At 32.9% G+C, this 24,122-nt stretch overlaps 1 protein-coding gene across 1 annotated transcript; it reads right to left on the reverse strand.

The window, feature by feature from the left end:
- Positions 1-7,915: 7,915 nt before the first annotated feature.
- On the reverse strand, positions 7,916-22,650 carry LOC139859007 (uncharacterized). Its single transcript, XM_071847829.1, has 2 exons — positions 22,554-22,650; positions 7,916-8,571 (listed from the first exon to the last, which is right to left on the reverse strand). The coding sequence occupies exons 1-2, from the start codon at positions 22,648-22,650 to the stop codon at positions 7,916-7,918; spliced, it is 753 nt and encodes a 250-aa protein (XP_071703930.1).
- Positions 22,651-24,122: the final 1,472 nt, after the last annotated feature.

Here is a 24,122-nt window from a genome sequence, read left to right on the forward strand (position 1 = left end):
TAGTGACACTGGCTTAAGTGTGTTGGTACTTGATGATCATCTAAGGATATCTAGATAAGAATTAAGATCACAAGTTGTTGATTAACACTTATGTGTTATGCCTAATCTTGGTTAATTTGTCATTAAGATGTTATTAGGCGCAATTAATCACAATTAGTGTTTTTATGACCAAACCTCGGTTGAGTATGAAGAGGGTATCTATTCTAAGCATATTGAGAAAGGTTTCATGAATTATAAATGTCAGGAACTAGTCAAACTTTATTTGGTCGAAAATGGTAACAGAGAAAACTGCGGTCACACTGCGGTTGACCGTAGTGGCGACCGTGCAACTTGTTTTCACAAAACTGCGTTGCAATTCAGTTTGGGTTTTCACGGTTGACTGTGCGGTCGACCGTACCTCGATCGTGTGTTTAGCTGAAGTTTTAATTTCATTCTTTAACCTATGTTTGACTTGGTCGTTTGCAAGATAAAGTATGGATTAGTGACCTTGCGTGTTTTATGTTAAGATGTCAGTCATCACTTATGCATATGTATGTGTCATCATCAAAAAATATTCTTTGGTTAATCACACTTTGGTTAATCATACTTAAGTTTATCTTTTAGTGCATTAATCCACATTCAACCAACATTCTCCCCCTTTTTGATGATGACAAACATACAAGTGATGAGGGACATTTTGCTATAAATATGTAAGTGTTAACAATCACTTGTATCCATCTTTCTCCCCCTTTTGTGGAAGCAAAAAGGTTAGCTCCCCCTAGAACTAAGCTCGCCCTTAGAGCAAAACTCCCCCTTAAATTGTGCATATTGGAAAAACATATATATTAAAACACAACAAGCACACATTTTATTCAAGGTACGTACTAAGCACAGATAATTCATACATAGATAATACATGATAGTCAAAAGAAGCTCAATTTTTGTGATGAGAGGAGTGACCCTTGTCCTTTTCCTCAAGTCGTGATAATCTTCGACCAAGTTTTAGAATGTTTCCATGAATTACACTGTTTTATCCCTGTGTCGAAAGAGAACAAAAGTTGGGTGGATTTTCAAGAGGAGGTTCTTGGATATGCTTGGTTAAAGCTTTGCATATTGGATATGAAGAGACTTGAATGGAATGATGAAACGGAGATGTCATTCCAACATATGCGAAAAGCTTGGTTAGATGGAGACCATACGGAAGTAACATGCGGGAATGTTGACTTGCATGTTGCATTCTTGATGCCATGAAGTGTGCAACATTTACTTTCGTGGAGTTCAGAAGACACCATATGAAGGTGACTTCATTTGCATCCAGTCGATCCAGTAGTTCCCCCTTTCCATAAACATTTGCAGTGATGATCTGTTGCCAGAGATCATATGTCGATGCAAGATGTTGACAAAGGAATCCATCCTTTTTGATGAATCCGGGTCTAAGAGTTCCATTGCACATAATATCTAGTGCATTGTCTTTCTTTACCCATTCGGAAAATTCAATGAACGAATTTGGTTCTAGAAAGAATGTTCGACCTTCATTCGGAACATCCATAATATTTCCAAATTCTTTAAGCGTTAATGAATAACTTCTTCCATAAAGAGAAAATGAGATTTTCTCATTATTTTGTGAGGATTGAAAATTCTCATAGAATTCATTGATTTGAAGCGGATAGAGTGAACCTCTTAGATTAAGAAAGGCATCTCACTTGATGTTTGAGAAGCTTTCAAGAGAGTAAGTAGTAAGATGATGTGTAAGAACTTCTCTCCCTTCAACAATAGATCTCATTGTGAAAAAAAAACTTTTGCTTTGCAAAGAGATGTTTGGAGTAGTTGAAGTGAATTTGTTGAATGTATTTACTTTAATAGACAAATGATGAATGTTGTCTAGTAAACTTTAATGGGGTAGGTAGCTATATTGAGAGTACTTTGACAGAGATATCAATTTGTCCTCTTACAATCTATTGATCATTGAATTTGTGTAAGGTGTTAGGACAAATCAATTTTGTCAGGTGTTCTGCGGTCGAATCACGGTCGACCGTGGGAGAAGCCATACAGTGACGGATTTATATATTTACAAGCAAAACCAACTTAAGTACATAATAAACATCACAATACTAGTTATCTTACACATAATTGTTTTAGTGCCAACATTTAAGCACTTCACATAGTACACAACTAAAGATTATTATCCCAAACACACGAGTTATGACCTGTTACAAGAAATTGTTTTGACAAATCCTTTCAACACTTTCTTGAACCTAGAGTGATTTTCACTAATCTCTTACTCTCGCTTCAGAATCCTGTTGATCTTGGTTTCGAAATTCGAATTCACAAATTCTTGGTGTTCCCGTAAGTTTGCTTCTTCATCTTCTATTTCCTCTTCATCTGATTCTTCCTCTGGTTGATAGTTCTCAATCTCATCGAGATCCTCTTAAAGATTCAATCTTCTTCCACTAGAGGATTCTGCTCGATGACCACTTCGAATGATAGTTGACTTACCCAGTGGCTCGAATGAAGGTTGTTGAACAATAACATGTGTTACTTTGAGGTAGCTGAACAGACTGTTTAGATGCATTCCATACGGAAGAGATCTAGTTGATTCAGTCATCAGATTGCTCATTCGTGATGCCATCAAAAATGCCACATTAATCCCCATATTTAATTCAATTGCCCACATGACGAAAATTTGGGTGACATGAATGTGATAGTGGTTTCCTAGTCGACAGTAGATGTTGTGGTAAATGATTTTGTTTAGAATATCTAGATCTAATCGAAGATCCTTTCCGGTTAGTCCCTTGGATAGGATTTCTGAGTGATTGGCGTTAGGTTTGTAAAGCAGGGTTAATACATCGGTAGCTTGAATAAACCCAGGAAGATGCTCTAGTTTGTGTCTTCTACTGTAGAACTCCATTCCTTCAGTAGGAACACCCAGAATTTCACCAAAAGTGCTGAGTGGAAATTCCCACCACTTTTTGTTAAGATGAAATCTTACCATCTTAGTTTCTGTGTTAAAGCTATAGTTGGCATAGAATTCTCTTATTAACTCAGGATATATAGGTCCATTGATTAGAACGAACGAACCTAGATCTCTCTGAAACAGCTTGTCAATTACTTCAGGGAATGCTTCAAGACTTATCATTCTTCCTTCTGCTATTGTTCTTGTTTTGAGCCATTTCTTGTTGTAAAGTGTACGTTATCTTGCATCAGCTAGAGGATCATACCTTTTCTCACCGCCTCTTGACTGAGCACCCCTTGTTCTTGCCATTATCTACATGATGATACTCCAAATTAATTCAAGGTGTATAATTCAATTGTAGGCAACAAGTTTTGCAAACTTTAATTATCATCAATACTTAGGTGTTTTGATGTTAATATTCTTCACATTTTCACTCTTCATTAGTTTCAATGAGTTTGCAACTAGATTAAGATTTTCACAAAGTTCATATGTGTTCTAGACTTTTGAAATCATCATCAACACATGTTTTGACATTAAACATTATTACACTCAATTTGCAACAATGTCATTCATATCATATGAACAATACTTCTATGGAAATCTAACCTAGATGTATAATGAACCCTAGAATTATCCAAAGTTAAATTAATGCATAGATATACAATAATCATTACCACAATCATTTCTAAATTGTTCTTCAAGAACAATTTCAATTGTTTGCATCAATTTAGGTTTTGATTAATTCTAGTTAGGGTTTCTTCATAACCCTAATTCATCATATAAACACAATTGAATGTTAGGAAAGCAAGGATTAACCATACCGAAGGTAGGAATTGAAATTGAAGGAATGAGCGTTCTTCTCCGTGCGGTCGATCTCCTCAGCCGTGTGTAGGTGTGTGTGTTTTGAAGTGAGTTGAAAAGAAATAAAAGTGAGGGTTTAGTTTAATTTAAAGCAGAATCAGACCACGCACGGTTGAAGCACGGTCGACCGTGGTGTTAGCTGTGCAGATATTTTCACATGTACAGGACAGGAGTCTGCGGTCATGTATACGGTCAGCCGTGGTGCTGCCGTGGATCCTTCTGATCACTTGTTTCTTCACTTCTTCTTTCTTCGAATACGTTTTGAAGATTTTTAGGTTCTATAGAATACTTGAGGACAAGTTTTCTTTTCCTAACATTGAATGATTACATCCTCCCGATGTTTAATCATCAATGACACGTAATATACTATATCTATATGTATGTATGTATGTATGTATATATATATATATATATATATATATATATATATATATATATATATATATATATATATATATATATATATATATATATTCATATTTAATCATTCATACAGTATACACAAAACGCATTAATCTAGTATTTATCATGCAATACATATTTTCACATAAACACACAATCCTAAGGCAAGTAAGCTTTCTACACTAATCTTTTGAAATCATTTTTCAAAAACAATTTTGCATTTGTAAGAAAAACCTTTCATTAATACAAAGTCTTTTTGAGAAGGTTATTCTCATTAGCATTTTGATCATTGTTTTTGACTGATTTTAAGATTACCCAATCCTTGACTTATCCCTATCATGGAATTGCTAGCTTGGTCCATTTTTCCCATATTCTCAATTTTCCTAATAATGGACAATGGACTTTGATTACAAGATTTGTGTTTGCTAGAATCGTGACATATATTCATTTCATGTTTATCTCTTGATGAATCACAAATAGTTATTCTTTCAAGTTTTCTTTTTAAGGTGTTATTTTCATCAATTAAAACTTTGTTAAGTTGTCTAACTTTGTGTAATTCTTTCTCCAAAAGTTTTACTTTGTCACGACTACTATCATACACAAATTTAATGGTCTTGTAATCATCTAACAATTCTTCATAATTAGAAGGATAGAATACATGTACCTCATTGCAATCCATGCTTGAGACGTCATCTTCTTTGAATGGAGATTCAACCTCTTCTTCACTTTGACCATCTTGATCCAAATCATTCAAAGAACTCATGAGGCAAAAGTCTTCATTTCCATCCAACCCTTTTGCTTGAGAATCACCAACCTTTTCCAAATCCTTCCCAATTCCTTTACCCTTTAAACTTCTAGAGTTTAAATCTTCTTGAGAACATAGTGAATCCCAACATTCTTTAGCACTTTCACATAAAATTATCTTTAACCTTTCTTCACTAGGAAGAATTCCACAAAGTAGTGAAATTGCAACAAATTGTTTCAAAACATCATTGTTTTGAAATGTTGACTTCACTAGCCTTGAACTAGCTTGTGGTACAAAGTCTCCTACTTTGATTATTCTCCACAAGTAGTAATCCTTGGATTTGAGATAAGACTCAAATCTTAATTTCCACACATCAATATTCATCTTATCAAAGATTGGTGCTTCTTTCACCAATTCTTCCAAATATCCCATAGTTTGAGTTGATCCGAGAATCGTTGACTCAAGTTTTTGCACAAAACGAATTTTGACGCTTTCTCGATCGTTTGTAGCGCAATGATTTGAGCAACCGCTCTGATACCAATTGTAAGTAACTAGAGGGGGTGAATGGTTACTTAATACATTTTTAACACTTTTTTGATTGATCACCAAATTAGATTTAACTTTGATCAACCAACTCAACTCAAACTTGATGTGTATAGTGTATATGTTCAAAATGATAAATGAAGTAATGTAAAGAACATAGACACAAGGATTTATAGTGGTTCGGGTGGATGTTAACTAATCTACCTTAATCCACTCCCCGATTACACTAATCGGGATTTGTTGCTTCACTGAGCACTTTTCTCCAAACTCGGTGGAGATCCGATTTACAAGTCTTCAACTTCTTTGGTAGACAACAAACCTAATCTTTCTTTCCCTTTTAAAGATCAACTCCAACCTAGATCAACTTGTCATCACCTTGGACAAGTATTAATCTCCAAATAAGATTAATCAACTTCCTAAGTCCCTTTAACGAAGTAGATCACTAAGCTAGCCTATGCTTCTACTAATTGAAGTTACAAGACTTATACACTTTGCAATGATGATCCTAACACAATACTAGGACATACATTACACTAAGTAAACTCACAAGATAAATGATTTTGATTAGTAAGTTTACAACAACCCAATTCTATATCTATAAGATCATAGAATCTTCTCTTGCTTGATCACATTTGAGTAGTAATTGATGCACTTGTGATAACTGGAGATAAGCATTTTAAATATGCAAGAGGGTCAGCTTCAAATGCTCTTAAATGTTTGCCTTTTATAGTGAGATTCAAAAAATAGCCGTTGACACACGGTTGCCTACACGGTCGACCGTGGTGCGACCGTGCGTGCTCCAGTCCAAATTAGGTATCCGTTGTATAACCGTTTGACTCAAATTTGAACACCATATTTTGATACCTTTACTCCTTCTAGCACCTGCAAAAGAAACCAAATATCCTATACAAGTACTATATGAATTAAGTGTGTGAGATTTGGTCTTAATGCATGAAAGTGACTAATCATTCCAAAAGTGGCAAACCCAACATTCTTGGAGAAGTGTCTTGATTGATATTTAGGGAAATTTCAGTTTGGTCAAGACTTAGTTAGTCACATTAATGTCTTTGGTTCAATTCTAAAGACTAGTCACTATGTCATTAACTTCCTAGTTTCAATCAATCACAAGTCATGTTCTTTTTAAGTTTAGTTAGAGATTAATTGAACAATGTCTCTTTAAGATAATCATGAAGCATGTAGAGACATCAAAGTTAAGTCATAAGCAATCACCCTTAGTTACTTAAACTAGATCAAATAGACAATTGACTATACTTTCATTGTGAACCATTTTACACTTAATCTATTAGAGTAGGTTAGTTACTTGAATCCTAACTAATGAGCACATAGCAAACATATTAATCAAGTTGACAAGTTTATGAGTATTAAGCATATTGGCAAGTAGCAAGTAATACTCTCATAGCAAGAGATAGTTATTCTAGGATCAATCATATAGATACTTGCATAACTTATAATTTAAGCACTTAATAAGTTTAATGTGCAATGTGACACATTACATGATTAATGTGTAAGCACACATTAATGTCCAACACATGCACAAGGGAAGAGCAATCTCTAGTTAGGACTTGGTGACCATCCTAAATGTATCTATGTGTGTTTTAGGACTACAAGTCATTACTTGTTAATCTTGAGAGCATTGTTCCTCATTTAGCCTTAATTAATCACTAAGTCATTTCTAATAGCAATCATTGTTCTAGTGACACTGGCTTAAGTGTGTTGGTACTTGATGATCATCTAAGGATATCTAGATAAGAATTAAGATCACAAGTTGTTGATTAACACTTATGTGTTATGCCTAATCTTGGTTAATTTGTCATTAAGATGTTATTAGGCGCAATTAATCACAATTAGTGTTTTTATGACCAAACCTCGGTTGAGTATGAAGAGGGTATCTATTCTAAGCATATTGAGAAAGGTTTCATGAATTATAAATGTCAGGAACTAGTCAAACTTTATTTGGTCGAAAATGGTAACAGAGAAAACTGCGGTCACACTGCGGTTGACCGTAGTGGCGACCGTGCAACTTGTTTTCACAAAACTGCGTTGCAATTCAGTTTGGGTTTTCACGGTTGACTGTGCGGTCGACCGTACCTCGATCGTGTGTTTAGCTGAAGTTTTAATTTCATTCTTTAACCTATGTTTGACTTGGTCGTTTGCAAGATAAAGTATGGATTAGTGACCTTGCGTGTTTTATGTTAAGATGTCAGTCATCACTTACGCATATGTATGTGTCATCATCAAAATATATTCTTTGGTTAATCACACTTTGGTTAATCATACTTAAGTTTATCGTTTAGTGCATTAATCCACATTCAACCAACAAATTGGCTTCATCAATGCTTAGTTAGTACAGAGGAACAACATTAACAAATTCAACCCCCGTATCATGAATATTAAATTTGTCTCTAAAAAAATCATGAAACTGATTTTTTTATCAACAACGGGTCCGTAATCCACGAGCCATCAACCATCAAACCTTGTATATGTTGAGCACCACGTTTATGTTTTAAAGAACAATGAAAAAATTTCAAATTTTTGTCCCCTTCAACATCCCTTTTAATCCTAGCTTTTTGAATAGAATCAATGGATAATAATTTTGTTAAATCATCACGTTCCACATATAAAGTATTTCTCGAATTAACTAACGATTCATCCGCTTGCCCTGTATCAATAATAGCATCATAATTATTAATTTGATTAGTTAAATCAGAGAGCCTAATGGCTTCGGTTGATCTAGCAGTATGTATCCAATTCCTCAAATATGACTTGAGATTTTGGAACTTAGCAACTATATCTCTGTTATCGGTGGCCGAGATCTCGACCCAAGCTGAGCGAACAGTTGCATCAAAATCAGGTCGGGAAAACCATGACTCATAAATCTTAAAATATGACGGTCCAAAATTGACTTTATCTTGGAACAATAATATCGGGGAATGATCAGAATGCCCACGAGCCAACACGGAACGTTTCAAATCATCAACAACAAACAAAACGTTATTAGTAACAAAAAATCTATCAATTTTACTGAGTTTGTTACCCGCTTTATTTCGCCACGCGTGTTCAAGGTGTTCTACATTGGCACATAAGTAACATTAGCTCATTAAGATGATCTACAAAGCGACATTACCCCAAAGTATATATACTATTAGTGTAGTTAGCAATTTTTTTTTAGTAAGGTAAGACTATTTGTAACGGGTGCAAGTAACCCTGTTACTTGCCTACATGGATCAAATGTGTGGTGACCCGACCTAATCCATATGGACGAAGTCTTTAACAGCTGGCCCCATTGCGAGGTTCTGACCTCTATATGCCCTGAATGACTCCATGTGATTTGAGCAAATGCACAGCGGAAGGTTTCTTTCATACCTGAGAATAAACATGCTTTAAAGTGTTAACCAAAAGGTTGGTGAGTTCATAGGTTTATCATAACAATCATTTCAATATATTAATAGACCACAAGATTTCCGTTTATAAATATATGTACACTCGCAAGTGTATAAAAGTATTCTATAAGTTGTAGGCACCCGGTAACAAGCCTTAACGTTCATGTTTTACCCTCTGAAGTACACCAGATCAGGTGTGTTTAAAATAACTTCGAAGTACTAAAGCATCCCATAGTCATGATGGGGTTTGTCAGGCCCAATAGATCTATCTTTAGGATTCGCGCCTACCGTACATAGACAAGTAGTTTAATGTTACCAAGCTAAGGGTATATTTCTGGTTTAAACCCACATAGAATTAGTTTTAGTACTTGTGCCTATTTCGTAAAACATTTATAAAACAGCGCATGTATTCTCAGCCCAAAAATATATATAAAAAGGAAGTAATGAAACTCACCATACTGTATTTTGTAGTAAAAATACATATGACGTCATTTAACAAATGTAAGGTTGGCCTCGGATTCACGAACCTATATCACGTATATATATTAACACCAAATAGTAATCGAACAAGTTTATATATATTATTATTATTAACATACTTGTTATTTTATACATTACATAGATAAATTTATATTTAATCTATATATTTTATATAACTAATACTTATCATATTAAATTTTTATATAGTAGTTACTCAGTAAAATATTATTTAATATAATATGTAGTTATGTTTTATGTCATAATTATTTTATATAAACAATCTTTATTTGATATATTAATATTAATAATACTAATGATAAAAATAATACTAGTTATGATAAAAAATCATGATAATTTTTAATAATTATAATAATGATAATTTCAATAATAAAAATGATAATTTTTTTATAAAAATGTAAATTTCAATAAAAATATTAATTTTAACAAAAATGATAAATTTAAAAATAATGATACTTTTAGTAATACTTATAATAAAAATAATAATGATAATAAATAATAATATTAATACTACCTTTGAAGAAAAAGCTCAAAAAAAAATAAACTGCCACAGCCCGGGTTCGAACCCGAGACCTCTTGATTAAACCAATTCCCTCCAAACCATCGAACCACTCATTACTTTTCTTGAATAACTCCTACGACTAATTATTTAATACACTAAAACCAACTGCTTATCATTATATTCATATTTTCATCACCATAATTCTAACCGTGATCACCCTATTATTATCAACAGCAACGATTATCACCATTATTATCCTAATCATCATCATCTATCTCATTGTTACCCATAATCTCCGTATAACTTCGTGAATCATAAAATCATCACTAAAAAAAAATCCCTTCGTGATCTTCAACATATCATCATCATATCATTTTCATAACCGTTTATCATAATCATAATCTAACATCACGAACAGGATCAGTTTAGTTTAGAAATAGAAAACCGAAGTAAAAGGAAGCAGCAGTAACCATTATCGTGTATCAATATATATCTCGCTATCTATTACTTTCGAACCTTGACTAGTTCACCAGCGGCCCAATTAGGAAGCAAGATAATTAGGCCCAAGTAACAAACTAAATTGGGTTATGGTTCGATCAGACTATCTAACAGCTACCTCATCATCTTGTCATCACAATCATTATCATATTCAAGTTATCCCATCACCAAAGTTCGAATAGAATAGCAAGTGGATTTGATCAAGGTATATTAACTTAGGAGACCCACTAAGCAACACTTAGTTTAATTAAAGCCTAGATAAACTTTGAAGCCCAATTACTAACATGGGGTGTTGGTGTTTAAATAAAAAAAAACGAATACAGCCCACCAGTTACTTGAAAGGGTTCGGTTTCTTGTTTGCTTCAATGGTTCGGTTTTTAAACAACAAAACAACAACAAAAAATACAACGTATCCACTCAATTTCCTTGGATTCTCAAGCCACTTGCTAAGTGTATATCACCTCTTTTAAAAGCAAAAAAAAAAAAGGAGGACACCAACTACCACTTTATTTCTTCTTAATCTTGTCACTGTAATTGTAACAGAAACAGATATATGTTCGTAGCAACAGAGATAACCAGCGGTATTCGATTGGGATCAAGGTGACGGAGGTATGATAATTGATAGCGTTGGGTTTTGATGGTGGTGGTGTTTTATCTTCGATTAGGAACAGAAACAGGAACAAACATAGCAAGTGAGGCTGTTTTCCAGCTGTAAGTAGTCTTGTGGTATCTTCAATTTTAAACAGAAAACGTTTGCAGCAGTTATCGAATACAAAAAAAAAAAATTTTAATGTATAGGGTTAGAAAGAAACACGTATGGCAGTCTCCACTATAGCAGTTTGTTGTTCTTTGTCTGACTGAAACGAGTAGTAGTAAACCATCAGGTGCAGCAGCAGCTTGTAGTAGTAAACGATGTGTTGTTGTGCTGCAAAACAGGAACCCATAGCAGCGAGTTGTTGGTTCTTGGTCACAAATAGGAGAGAGAGGGAACGAGAGAGAGAGAGAGAGGTAGTTGTTCTCGGTGATTGTAGTGCTCACGGTAGTGGGTTGTTTATGGTGGTGATGGCGGGTGGTAGTGATTAAGGTGAAGGTGGAAGGTAGAAGAAGAGAAGGGTGTGAGGTGCCTCGTTCATCGGATATAAACAGAAGACGAAAGTAGCAATAGAAGAATATCATAGGTGGTTTTTGGGTGGTGATTCGTGGTGATTCTTGGATTCGAGTGCCATAGAAAACACACATAGCAACTGTAGTAGTACACAGTTTATACGAATGATGATAGTGGTTAAATGGTGGTGGTGTTCTAAATAGCAAGTGGTGGTTTGAAGTCTCAATGGTGGTGGAGAAGACGGTTTGATTAACGAAAAAAAATAGAAGTGGTTGTTCATGATCGATAGTGGTTTGAGTGACGGTTATAATTGTGGTGAGTTTGCAGAGAAGGAAAAACAAAAATAAAAGTGGTGGTGAATGGGTTTTCTAGTTCATCATACACATATATATATTAATTATAATTATAATATTAATAATAATAATAATAATTAATAATTAATATTAATATTAATAATAAATTAATAAACCAAAAATTCAAAGATTGAACAGTAATCGAGTTTGTGAAAGTAATAGTTCAGCAGCCACTTGTCTTTTAGTACCGACAGTTTTCCCCCAAGATTGTATCGTGTCCATTGTTAAACAGTTATTGCATAGAAGTGTTCCTAAAAATCCCAAATTTTTAGATTAAATATATTTAATTATTTCACTCATTAACTGTTTGAAACCTGATCAAAAAGGTTCGATAATTATTTATTTTCTGTTCCAATTTATATATACGGAGTACTAATATTTAATCTTAAAAAGGTAAAAATATTTTTAACAAATCTAACATCTTCGTAATCGATTTACAGTTCAACTTTTATTTCGATCCATCATGAACATATATTATTTTTATATTAAAATTAACGAAACGTCAACCGAGTATTACTGACGTTTACTAATTAGGCTCGAAGTCATTTATTTTCCATATACTATATGTATATATAAATATATTTTAATATCAAGTTTTATTATATAACTAAATATATATTTTCAAATAAATATATTTACAATTAATATTCATATATATATATATATATACATATATATGTATCTATTTACAAAGAGTTGTTCGTGAATCGTCGAGAAGAGTCGAAGGTCAATTTAATATATGAAACAATTCAAAATTTTTGAGATTCAACATTACAGACTTTGCTTATCGTGTCAAAATACCATATCGTATCGAGAGTTTGGTTTAAAATTAGTCGAAATTTTCTGGGTCGTGACAGTACCTACCCGTTAAAGAAATTTCGTCCCGAAATTTGAGTGAAGTCGTCATGGCTAACAATAAAAATGTTTTTATGATGAATATGAATTGATAAATAAAGTTTTATTATTATTGATTAATATAGATAAAACAATTCGATTACTTGAAGCGTATGAGTGGAGCTATCACAAATGAGTGAAAAGTTTCGTCTTAACTTTTGACGTAGTCATGGTGAATTTTCAGAATTCAAGGAATTTAAGGAAATCTTCTAATCAGAAAGAAAATGTAATAACACGATTTATTAGTAACTGTTGGAATTACGGAAGAACAGAAATATCAATGAAATATTTTCGTGATATGCTTAGAAATTAAGTAGAATGAAAGAGTCGTGTAACATGGCACATGATGACGTTATGATATGTGAATCATCATCACGTTTCATTAGAATTTTCAGCATGACTTACTGTAATATAATCACGTTGGCCAAGTGTCATTATATTATACTAATTCATGCTTCAGTTCCCAACACTTCTCCAAAATCATTCATAATTTGTACTTAGATTTTACAGAAGTTTCCAATATAATGGAATACATATAGTACGAAGAGGTATATAATTTTGGTAGAGAATATTTAGGAAAATATCCTCAAAAATATCGAAGATATTTATGATGATATTTTGGAATTTCTAAGTTCGAAGATTGATGGAGAAAATTTTCCGCAAGATTTTAACGTGAGTACGGAGCAAGATATTCTCTAAAGATTTCATCAGATTCAGAATTACCTGGATTCTTTGAATATAGAGTCTGGTCCTTGTATTTGTCCTTGGTCTCCTTCATGGTTAGCTCACTTCGTTTTTTTCAGTACCAATTTTTTTTAATCGAGCATTCCCAACACTCCATTATTTATCATCAAACTCTTGGCCATTTAGGCCATCTACAATTTTACTGTTTCCTCTGCTTTTAATGCAGCCATATCTGAATCGTCAGTTATTAATCCGAGGTGGTTTTTAGGAGAATTGTATTTTTAGATGATTAAACGCTGATGGTAGTATGGTGGAATATAAAAGGTTCTCTGGTAACAATAAATGAGCACGCATATATATCAAGATTATAATAAGACTAGTCTGACTGAAAAGTCGAAGTTGACTTGCTGGAGTTGTGACAAAATTTGCTACCTTGAAAAGGAATTGTAAAGTTATTTTGGGTAATAATAATGCTAAAGGAGCTAACACAGATACAGGTTAAACGTTTTACTCAGGTTCCAAGTGTTTTCAAATCCGTATCTATATTCATCATTCTTTTCTTCCGTAGATGGAGTGCGGTTGGTTCATTCTCTCGACTGAAGTGTTGTCAAGAATCATGAAAACTTTGAACGCAGATTAGAATCGTCAAGATACAAATGAGGTTTAAGATGAAATCAAGTGGCAAACTTGAAGAATTGTTTAGTTTCATATATCATAATCAATATTTTAATTCATTTTAATTGTCCAATGTTATTAGTCCACAGTCGATAGTCCACAATTAACAATCCAATAATTCATATATAGTTTAATATATAATTTTCGAATTAATTAATAAGTATCGTGACCCGTGTACATGTCTCAGACTCGATCACAACTCAAACTATATATATTATTGTAGAATCAACCTCAACCCTGTATAGCTAACTCCAGCATTACTGCATATAGAGTGTCTATGGTTATTCCAAATAATATATATAGATGCGTCGATATGATATGTCAAAACCTTGTATACATGTCCCGATATTTAAAGTGCGTAAAATAAATAACAGAAATTAAATGACGATAAATAAAATTGCAATAAATAAAATGCGATAAATAAATGCGATAAATAAATTACGATAAATAAAAGGTAATACGGAATTAACAGTTAGCTAGGAACAGTTAGCGTGGATTCTTAATAGAATTTCTCATAATTAATTCGTTTGTTTCTAACAAATTTTATTTTGTCCAGTGTTTTCCTCATTATGCCACTTGTTGGATTCTGATAGGTCAAAATCTAAATATGAAATTGAATGAAAATAGTTATTCTGCGGTGAACGGATACGTATATCGGTGGTTGTAAGTAGGATAGTAAATGACTGTTGAATCAGATTCGAAGATTGTACAGTGTAACTTATTAATGTGAAATCTAAATATTTCTCGGGTATTACCTACCCGTTAAAATATTTTCACCATTAAAAGTTTGTACGAAAGAATTTTTAATTACAATCTTTATGAAAAAAAATATATATATACCTATATATTTTCTTCAGATGTAATCATGGATTTAATGAGTCAATATGATATTAAACTCATTTGATTTACCGTTAGAACAAGAATATATAATCTCTAAAACATTAAAGATTACATAATTGCCATGTCGAACGAAGGTAATTGATGTAGAACGATTCGTAGAACAATGATTATACTCGAGGTACAGAATGAGATATTGAGGCATGGATTGTTGAAACTTGGGTTATTGGTGGTACTGGTGCTGTTACTGATGATACTGTAGATACTGGTGATGTTGCTGAAGCTGGTACATTTTGCACCATACTCTCCAAATTGATTACTCGAGCGCGAAGTTCTTTGACTTTTTCCATTATTCCAGAGTGATTGTCGGTCGGAACGAGCGAACGAATAAGATCTAGAATTGTGGATAGAATATAATCGTTGTGGGATATCCTGGCAATGAGAGTGGATATGGTGTTTCGAATAGATTCGCCGGTAAGTGCTTCAGGTTCTTCACTAAGAGGTGAATTCGGTTGGTGGAAAGGATCGACTTATTCTCGTCTTCATTGATTAAGTCGACTACGAACCCATCAGATGAATTGGGGATGGCTGATTGGTTGATTCATTCTGGTGACGTTGCTTCCGGAGCTTAGGTGAATATCCATGTCGGAATAGCTGTCGGAATAACTATCGGAATAGCTATCGAAATTTGAGGGACTCGAACTGGTTGAGGGATTCATCTCGTACGATTAGATGAAGGATTTTCGATAAGAAATAGATTATAGGATGTAGATTAGTACCCTGCAATACATAATTTACATATGCATATATAATACTAAAATCCCATAAGTTATGGAGGAATCTACGGAAGTTGTCAGGCAAAGTCTACAGTAACAGATATGCTAAGATATGAATTAGCAGATACGCTAAGATACGAATTTTGTCTATACACTATTCATGCAATCATTGCAGTAAGATGTGTCTAGACTAAGAATGATAAGCAGGTAATTTCCTAAGGATGATAAGCAGATGATTTTCGACACGAAATGATAAGCAAAACTTTTGACATGCAGACACGGTCGAAGTCCAGACTCACTAATGCATCCTAATAACTAACAGTTAGACACACTAATGCAAAACCTGGTTCGCTAAGACCACCGCTCTAATACCAACTGTGGTGACCCGACCTAATCCATATGGACGAAGTCTTTAACAGCTGGTCCCATTGCGAGGTTCTGACCTCTATATGCCCTGAATGACTCCATGTAATTTGAGCAAATGCACAGCGGAAGGTTTCTTTCATACCTGAGAATAAACATGCTTTAAAGTGTCAACCAAAAGGTTGGTGAGTTCATAGGTTTATCATAACAATCATTTCAATATATTAATAGACCACAAGATTTCCGTTTATAAATATATGTACACTCGCAAGTGTATAAAAGTATTCTATAAGTTGTAGGCACCCGGTAACAAGCCTTAACGTTCATGTTTTACCCTCTGAAGTACACCAGATCAGGTGTGTTTAAAATAACTTCGAAGTACTAAAGCATCCCATAGTCATGATGGGGTTTGTCAGGCCCAATAGATCTATCTTTAGGATTCGCGCCTACCGTACATAGACAAGTAGTTTAATGTTACCAAGCTAAGGGTATATTTCTGGTTTAAACCCACATAGAATTAGTTTTAGTACTTGTGCCTATTTCGTAAAACATTTATAAAACAGCGCATGTATTCTCAGCCCAAAAATATATATAAAAAGGAAGTAATGAAACTCACCATACTGTATTTTGTAGTAAAAATACATATGACGTCATTTAACAAATGTAAGGTTGGCCTCGGATTCACAAACCTATATCACGTATATATATTAACACCAAATAGTAATCGAACAAGTTTATATATATTATTATTATTAACATACTTGTTATTTTATACATTACATAGATAAATTTATATTTAATCTATATATTTTATATAACTAATACTTATCATATTAGATTTTTATATAGTAGTTACTCAGTAAAATATTATTTAATATAATATGTAGTTATGTTTTATGTCATAATTATTTTATATAGACAATCTTTATTTGATATATTAATATTAATAATACTAATAATACTAATGATAAAAATAATACTAGTTATGATAAAAAAAATCATGATAATTTTTAATAATTATAATAATGATAATTTCAATAATAAAAATGATAATTTTTTTTATAAAAATGTAAATTTCAATAAAAATATTAATTTTAACAAAAATGATAAATTTAAAAATAATGATACTTTTAGTAATAATTATAATAAAAATAAAAATGATAATAAATAATAATATTAATACTACCTTTGAAGAAAAAGCTCAAAAAAAAATAAACTGCCACAGCCCGGGCTCGAACCCGAGACCTCTTGATTAAACCAATTCCCTCCAAACCATCGAACCACTCATTACTTTTCTTGAATAACTCCTACGACTAATTATTTAATACGCTAAAACCAACTGTTTATCATTATATTCATATTTTCATCACCATAATTCTAACCGTGATCACCCTATTATTATCAACAGCAATGATTATCACCATTATTATCCTAATCATCATCATCTATCTCATTGTTACCCATAATCTTCGTATAACTTCGTGAATCATAAAATCATCACTAAAAAAAAATCCCTTCGTGATCTTCAACATATCATCATCATATCATTTTCATAACCGTTTATCATAATCATAATCTAACATCACGAACAGGATCAGTTTAGTTTAGAAATAGAAAACTGAAGTAAAAGGAAGCAGCAGTAACCATTATTGTGTATCAATATATATCTCGCTATCTATTACTTTCGAACCTTGACTAGTTCACCAGCGGCCCAATTAGGAAGCAAGATAATTAGGCCCAAGTAACAAACTAAATTGGGTTATGGTTTGATCAGACTATCTAACAGCTACCTCATCATCTTGTCATCACAATCATTATCATATTCAAGTTATCCCATCACCAAAGTTCGAATAGAATAGCAAGTGGATTTGATCAAGGTATACTAACTTAGGAGACCCACTAAGCAACATTTAGTTTAATTAAAGCCTAGATAAACTTTGAAGCCCAATTACTAACATGGGGTGTTGGTGTTTAAATAAAAAAAAATGAATACAGCCCACCAGTTACTTGAAAGGGTTCGGTTTCTTGTTTGCTTCAATGGTTCGGTTTTTAAACAACAAAACAACAACAAAAAATACAACGTATCCACTCAATTTCCTTGGATTCTCAAGCCACTTGCTAAGTGTATATCACCTCTTTTAAAAGCAAAAGAAAAAGGAGGACACCAACTACCACTTTATTTCTTCTTAATCTTGTCACTGTAATTGTAACAGAAACAGATATACCTTCGTAGCAACAGAGATAACCAGCGGTATTCGATTGGGATCAAGGTGACGGAGGTATGATAATTGATAGCGTTAGGTTTTGATGGTGGTGGTGTTTTATCTTCGATTAGGAACAGAAACAGGAACAAACATAGCAAGTGAGGATGTTTTCCAGCTGTAAGTAGTCTTGTGGTATCTTCGATTTTAAACAGAAAACGTTTGCAGCAGTTATCGAATACAAAAAAAAAAATTAATGTATAGGGTTAGAAAGAAACACGTATGGCAGTCTCCACTGTAGCAGTTTGTTGTTCTTTGTCTGACTGAAACGAGTAGTAGTAAACCATCAGGTGCAGCAGCAGCTTGTAGTAGTAAACGATGTATTGTTGTGCTACAAAACAGGAACCCATAGCAGCGAGTTGTTGGTTCTTGGTCACAAATAGGAGAGAGAGGGAACGAGAGAGAGAGAGAGAGAGAGAGAGAGAGAGAGGTAGTTGTTCTCGGTGATTGTAGTGCTCACGGTAGTGGGTTGTTTATGGTGGTGATGGCGGGTGGTGGTGATTAAGGTGAAGGTGGAAGGTAGAAGAAGAGAAGGGTGTGAGGTGCCTCGTTCATCGGATATAAACAGAAGACGAAAGTAGCAATAGAAGAATATCATAGGTGGTTTTTGGGTGGTGATTCGTGGTGATTCTTGGATTCGAGTGCCATAGAAAACACACATAGCAACTGTAGTAGTACACAGTTTATACGAATGATGATAGTGGTTAAATGGTGGTGGTGTTCTAAATAGCAAGTGGTGGTTTGAAGTCTCAATGGTGGTGGAGAAGACGGTTTGATTAACGGAAAAAAAATAGAAGTGGTTGTTCATGATCGATAGTGGTTTGAGTGACGGTTATAATTGTGGTGAGTTTGCAGAGAAGGAAAAACAAAAATAAAAGTGGTGGTGAATGGGTTTTCTAGTTCATCATACACATATATATATTAATTATAATTATAATAATAATAATAATAATAATAATAATAATAATAATAATAATAATAATAATTAATAATTAATAATTAATATTAATAATAAATAAATAAACCAAAAATTCAAAGATTGAACAGTAATCGAGTTTGTGAAAGTAATAGTTCAGCAGCCACTTGTCTTTTAGTACCGACAGTTTTCCCCTAAGATTGTATCGTGTCCATTGCTAAACAGTTATCGTATAGAAGTGTTCCTAAAAATCCCAAATTTTTAGATTAAATATATTTAATTATTTCACTCATTTACTGTTTGAAACCTGATCAAAAAGGTTCGATAATTATTTATTTTCTGTTCCAATTTATATATACGGAGTACTAATATTTAATCTTAAAAAGGTAAAAATATTTTTAACAAATCTAACATCTTCGTAATCGATTTACAGTTCAACTTTTATTTCGATCCATCATGAACATATATTATTTTTATATTAAAATTAACGAAACGTCAACCGAGTATTACTGACGTTTACTAATTAGGCTCGAAATTATTTATTTTCCATATACTATATGTATATATAAATATATTTTAATATCAAGTTTTATTATATAACTAAATATATATTTTCAAATAAATATATTTACAATTAATATTCATATATATATATATATATATATATATATATATATATATATATATATATATATATATATACATACATATATATGTATCTATTTACAAAGAGTTGTTCGTGAATCGTCGAGAACAGTCGAAGGTCAATTAAATATATGAAACAATTCAAAATTTTTGAGATTCAACGTTACAGACTTTGATTATCGTGTCAAAATACCATATCGTATCGAGAGTTTGGTTTAAAATTAGTAGAAATTTTCTGGGTCGTGACAAAATGAAACGCCAAAACATGCGGTAATGGGGCGGCTCTTTGTGGCGTCTCTTTGGCGTTTGGGAGAAAGCAACGGTACAAGAAACATGGTGTTTCTTGTTTTTTTTTATTATTTAAAAATATTATTTTTATTCTCTTTTAATACTAAACCCAATTATATTTTAGCACATCATCAAAATACTCTTAACCAACACCAAAAGGAAACACCACCACTACTCAATCTAAAAAAGAAACATATCTTAGTCATAAAAAAGTGCAAAAATCAAGAAACACGAGCAAGAAACGTCACTCATCGTTACAAATGGTCTAAAGAACCTAGTGTGGCGTTAGTTACTCACAACTAACGGCGTCACTCAAATACTTGATGAAAAATTTATAGTCATTAGATTTTTTAAGGAAATACGTAACACTTTTTAATTGGTGAATATTTATTTATTTATTAAATTTGTAATCATATCTTTGCACATCACCTAAAACTTTTTTATAAAAATTTGATACAAATCATTATTTACATTTAAAATTTGACATTGTCATGTTAAAGTCAAAAATCATATCGTATATATATTAGGTTTTTTAGTCTGTGCGATACATGGCCGTTGAAAAATCAATTAAAAGATTAATTACGATAAATCACATTGATTTATATCATTAAGCTCGTGCGATTCACCACCAGTAAAAATGATAAAACAATTAGTTATGATTTATTTAAAAAAAATAGTTTTATTTAAGCTAAAGAGTGTAAGTGTATATATATATATATATATATATATATATATATATATATATATATATATATATATATATATATATATATATATATATAAGTAACAAAATAAACATAAAAATAAAAGGTCATAAGACTTAATGTTCTACATGGATTATTCGATCAATACAATAGTTGTTTACTAGAGACTTAATTTTTAAGCTAGACTGACGTACATACTATTCTATCATTTCAGCATTAGATGTCCAATCTTGTCAATATACTTTCAACATCACATGCACTTCTTTTTTTTTTACATGTAACCATCCACCATCTGCATGTATTTATTTACCATATTTGCTATTGAAAAACATAGACAAGAACTTCGATCATCCATCAGCAAATCAAATCAAACGAAAAAGAATTTTTGATATACCCATTTAAAACCTTAAGCTTATATGAAGGATACACAAGTCACAAGACGGTGTGGAGTGGCGAACTCACAGGACATAAGGAATACATCAATTTTCACTCCTATTTATTTATTTAATAATGACGATGAAAATAATAAAATGTTAAGAATAATAAAAAAATAATAATAAATATATGATAAGATAGGTATTAGTAAAGGTTTCAAAGTTTAGTTTCAAAATTTATGTAACATCTATATTTTAATATAATATGCATAATTTATTTGATTTAATATACATGAATAATTTATTATCAAATATAAGTAACTCAAATTTGATTTTGGGTTTTACCGCGAGAATTCGGGTTTTTCTCGAATGATCTCCATTTACTTACTAACTATCGGGTTTCACGTTTTTCCCGGGAGTATTCAAATCCCATATATATAGTCAGTGTTGTAAATCTCATTATTTCTCTCCGAGATCTCGTTTTTTGAAAGTCACCAAGACGAGAAGCCCATCTCCCGAGATTTCTCGGTCGTCGGGGTCAAACTTGGTCAAATCCACGATTTCTCGAATTTTCTTGCTCATTTCCCGAATTTTCCCGCTCATTTCTTCGATTTACTTTTAAAATCTCGTAAAAATGTATACAAATGTACATATATTTATTTATTTATATATTTATATATTTATATTAAAAAACTAAAAAGTCAACGTAAGTCAACGTTCGAAATCTCGCCGAGATTTTTCCGAGATACCGAGATCTTCCAAAATAATAATATATTTATAGGTTTTACAGAAATAGTTTTAATTCTTTTTTTATAAAAATAGGTAAACTGGGCATTGATTTGCCGGTTTGTCAGTTTGGACACCAAACCGTCTTTTCAAATGCCGGTTTGGGTGTTTTTATACGAAACTGGTATACGGTATTTAGGTTCTCGATGTAGACCCGTAGAAACAACCAAACCGGCATTTGAAATGCTGGTTTGCATGCTATTTTTTTTTTAGTTCTATTTAAATTTGCATTCTAATTACCATTTTTTTTAGTTCCATTTTTTTGTGTCGTAAAATTACATCTCAAACTATAAGTTGTAATAGGTTTGAGTTATTTCATTATTATCATTGTCATTATTACGAACAACACTTTTATTGAAAGCATAAGTACGGTTACAACAACATAACTACGCTTACAACAATTGTTTACAAATAACTATGGTTACAACTACTTCCTTTCTTAACCGAACCTACTAGGACACGAATTCCTGTTATGACCTAGTTGTGAGCAAAAACCACACCTAGGTGGACCTGTATCTCTATTGTGCCTTTCATCCATCTCATTATGGTGTCGTCGTGATTGTCTCCTGCCCCTGTGTGTGATTAATCGTGTTGGATCGGCCTTCATTTTCCAGTTTGTTGTAGTCCAGTATGTGCATCTCTTAGTGGATGTAAGTGATAACTATATTGTTCCCTCCACGTGGTAGTAATGTAGTATATACTAATCAAGGTTTTTGGATGTTTATTTCTCATGTGACATACTGCAATGCCATGAGAGCAAGGCATTCTTTGATGTTGCCATCTTCCACAAGTGCACTTTTTGGCCAAATATGTAACAGTGTACTCTGTCCCACAATCACCGCTTCTTTGATATGTAGATTGAACCTTGTACACCCCTGTTTGCTGGTTATAGCATGTTACCGTGTAAGCAGAAGCAATTTTTCACGTTCTTGAAATTGTGTCCACATAGACTTCGATAGTGGTGCTTGCCATTCATGAGCGGTTGTTTCTTGCGTGTTGAAGTGCTCTCTTATGTAGTGAAATGTATAATCCATACACGCTTTGACTGGCATCATACGTGCATGACGCAAAACATTGTTCAACGACTCGGCTGTGTTTGCTGTTAAGTTACCCCAACGTAAACGAAAGCTGTCTCTATACAAAGTCCACTTATAAATATCAGCGTCTTCTAAATATTTCCAAGCCGCCTCACTCAATGTTTTGATTCCACGCACTGCAAGTTTGTATCTATTACTTTGTATCGTGGAACCGGCCCTCCAACACTACTTCTTCAACTCGGTGTTTCTGTTAAACTTTGTCATCAAGTTACTACGAATGTGGTGCAAGCAATAACGATGATGCCAACCATATTGCTGGTTAGCCATCGCATTAAGTATACCTATATGACGATCAGATATAACACACAAATTTCTTTTACTGACATTAACATGTGTTTGGACCATTTCCAAAAACCAAGCTCAACTTTCGTTCGATTCATTATCAACTACTGCAAATTCAACAGGCAGAATTTGCCCGTTGGCATTTTCGGCTATCGTTGTAAGCATTTTGTCAATGTAGTTACCCTTCAAATGAGTCCCATCAATACAAAGTATAGGAATACATTGTTGGTACGCCATAATAGCGGGGCCAAATGCCCAGAATACATATTTAAATGTGTGGACACCATATTCTACTTGAGGGTCAAACTCCCATCTAACAATAGTATCCGAATTGGTGTGAAACAATTCATCGACATATGTGGGCAATTCTGCCAAGTTGCTTTGCCAAGTTCCAAACAAACGTTCAATTGCAATACGCCTTGAATTCCAAGCCTTTGCATAAGAGATATCCACTTTCCAAACTTTTTTTTACGTGAGTTTAGATGTGTTTAACCTCATACGCAATATCTTGACTAATATAAGATATAATATTAGTAGCAATTATACTGGAGGTTAAGCAATGATTGTTGTTACTTTGCACTCTTCCATAACAAATGTGTCCCTCAAACCATTTTGTAATTTTCCACACATTATCCTTATTTTTCATTGTAGCAGCTACCATCTAAGGACTTCGTCTATTTTGGTTTGGACCATTGTAATG

Source organism: Rutidosis leptorrhynchoides, chromosome 7 (genome assembly GCF_046630445.1).
Source record: "Rutidosis leptorrhynchoides isolate AG116_Rl617_1_P2 chromosome 7, CSIRO_AGI_Rlap_v1, whole genome shotgun sequence".
NCBI lineage: Eukaryota > Viridiplantae > Streptophyta > Magnoliopsida > Asterales > Asteraceae > Rutidosis > Rutidosis leptorrhynchoides.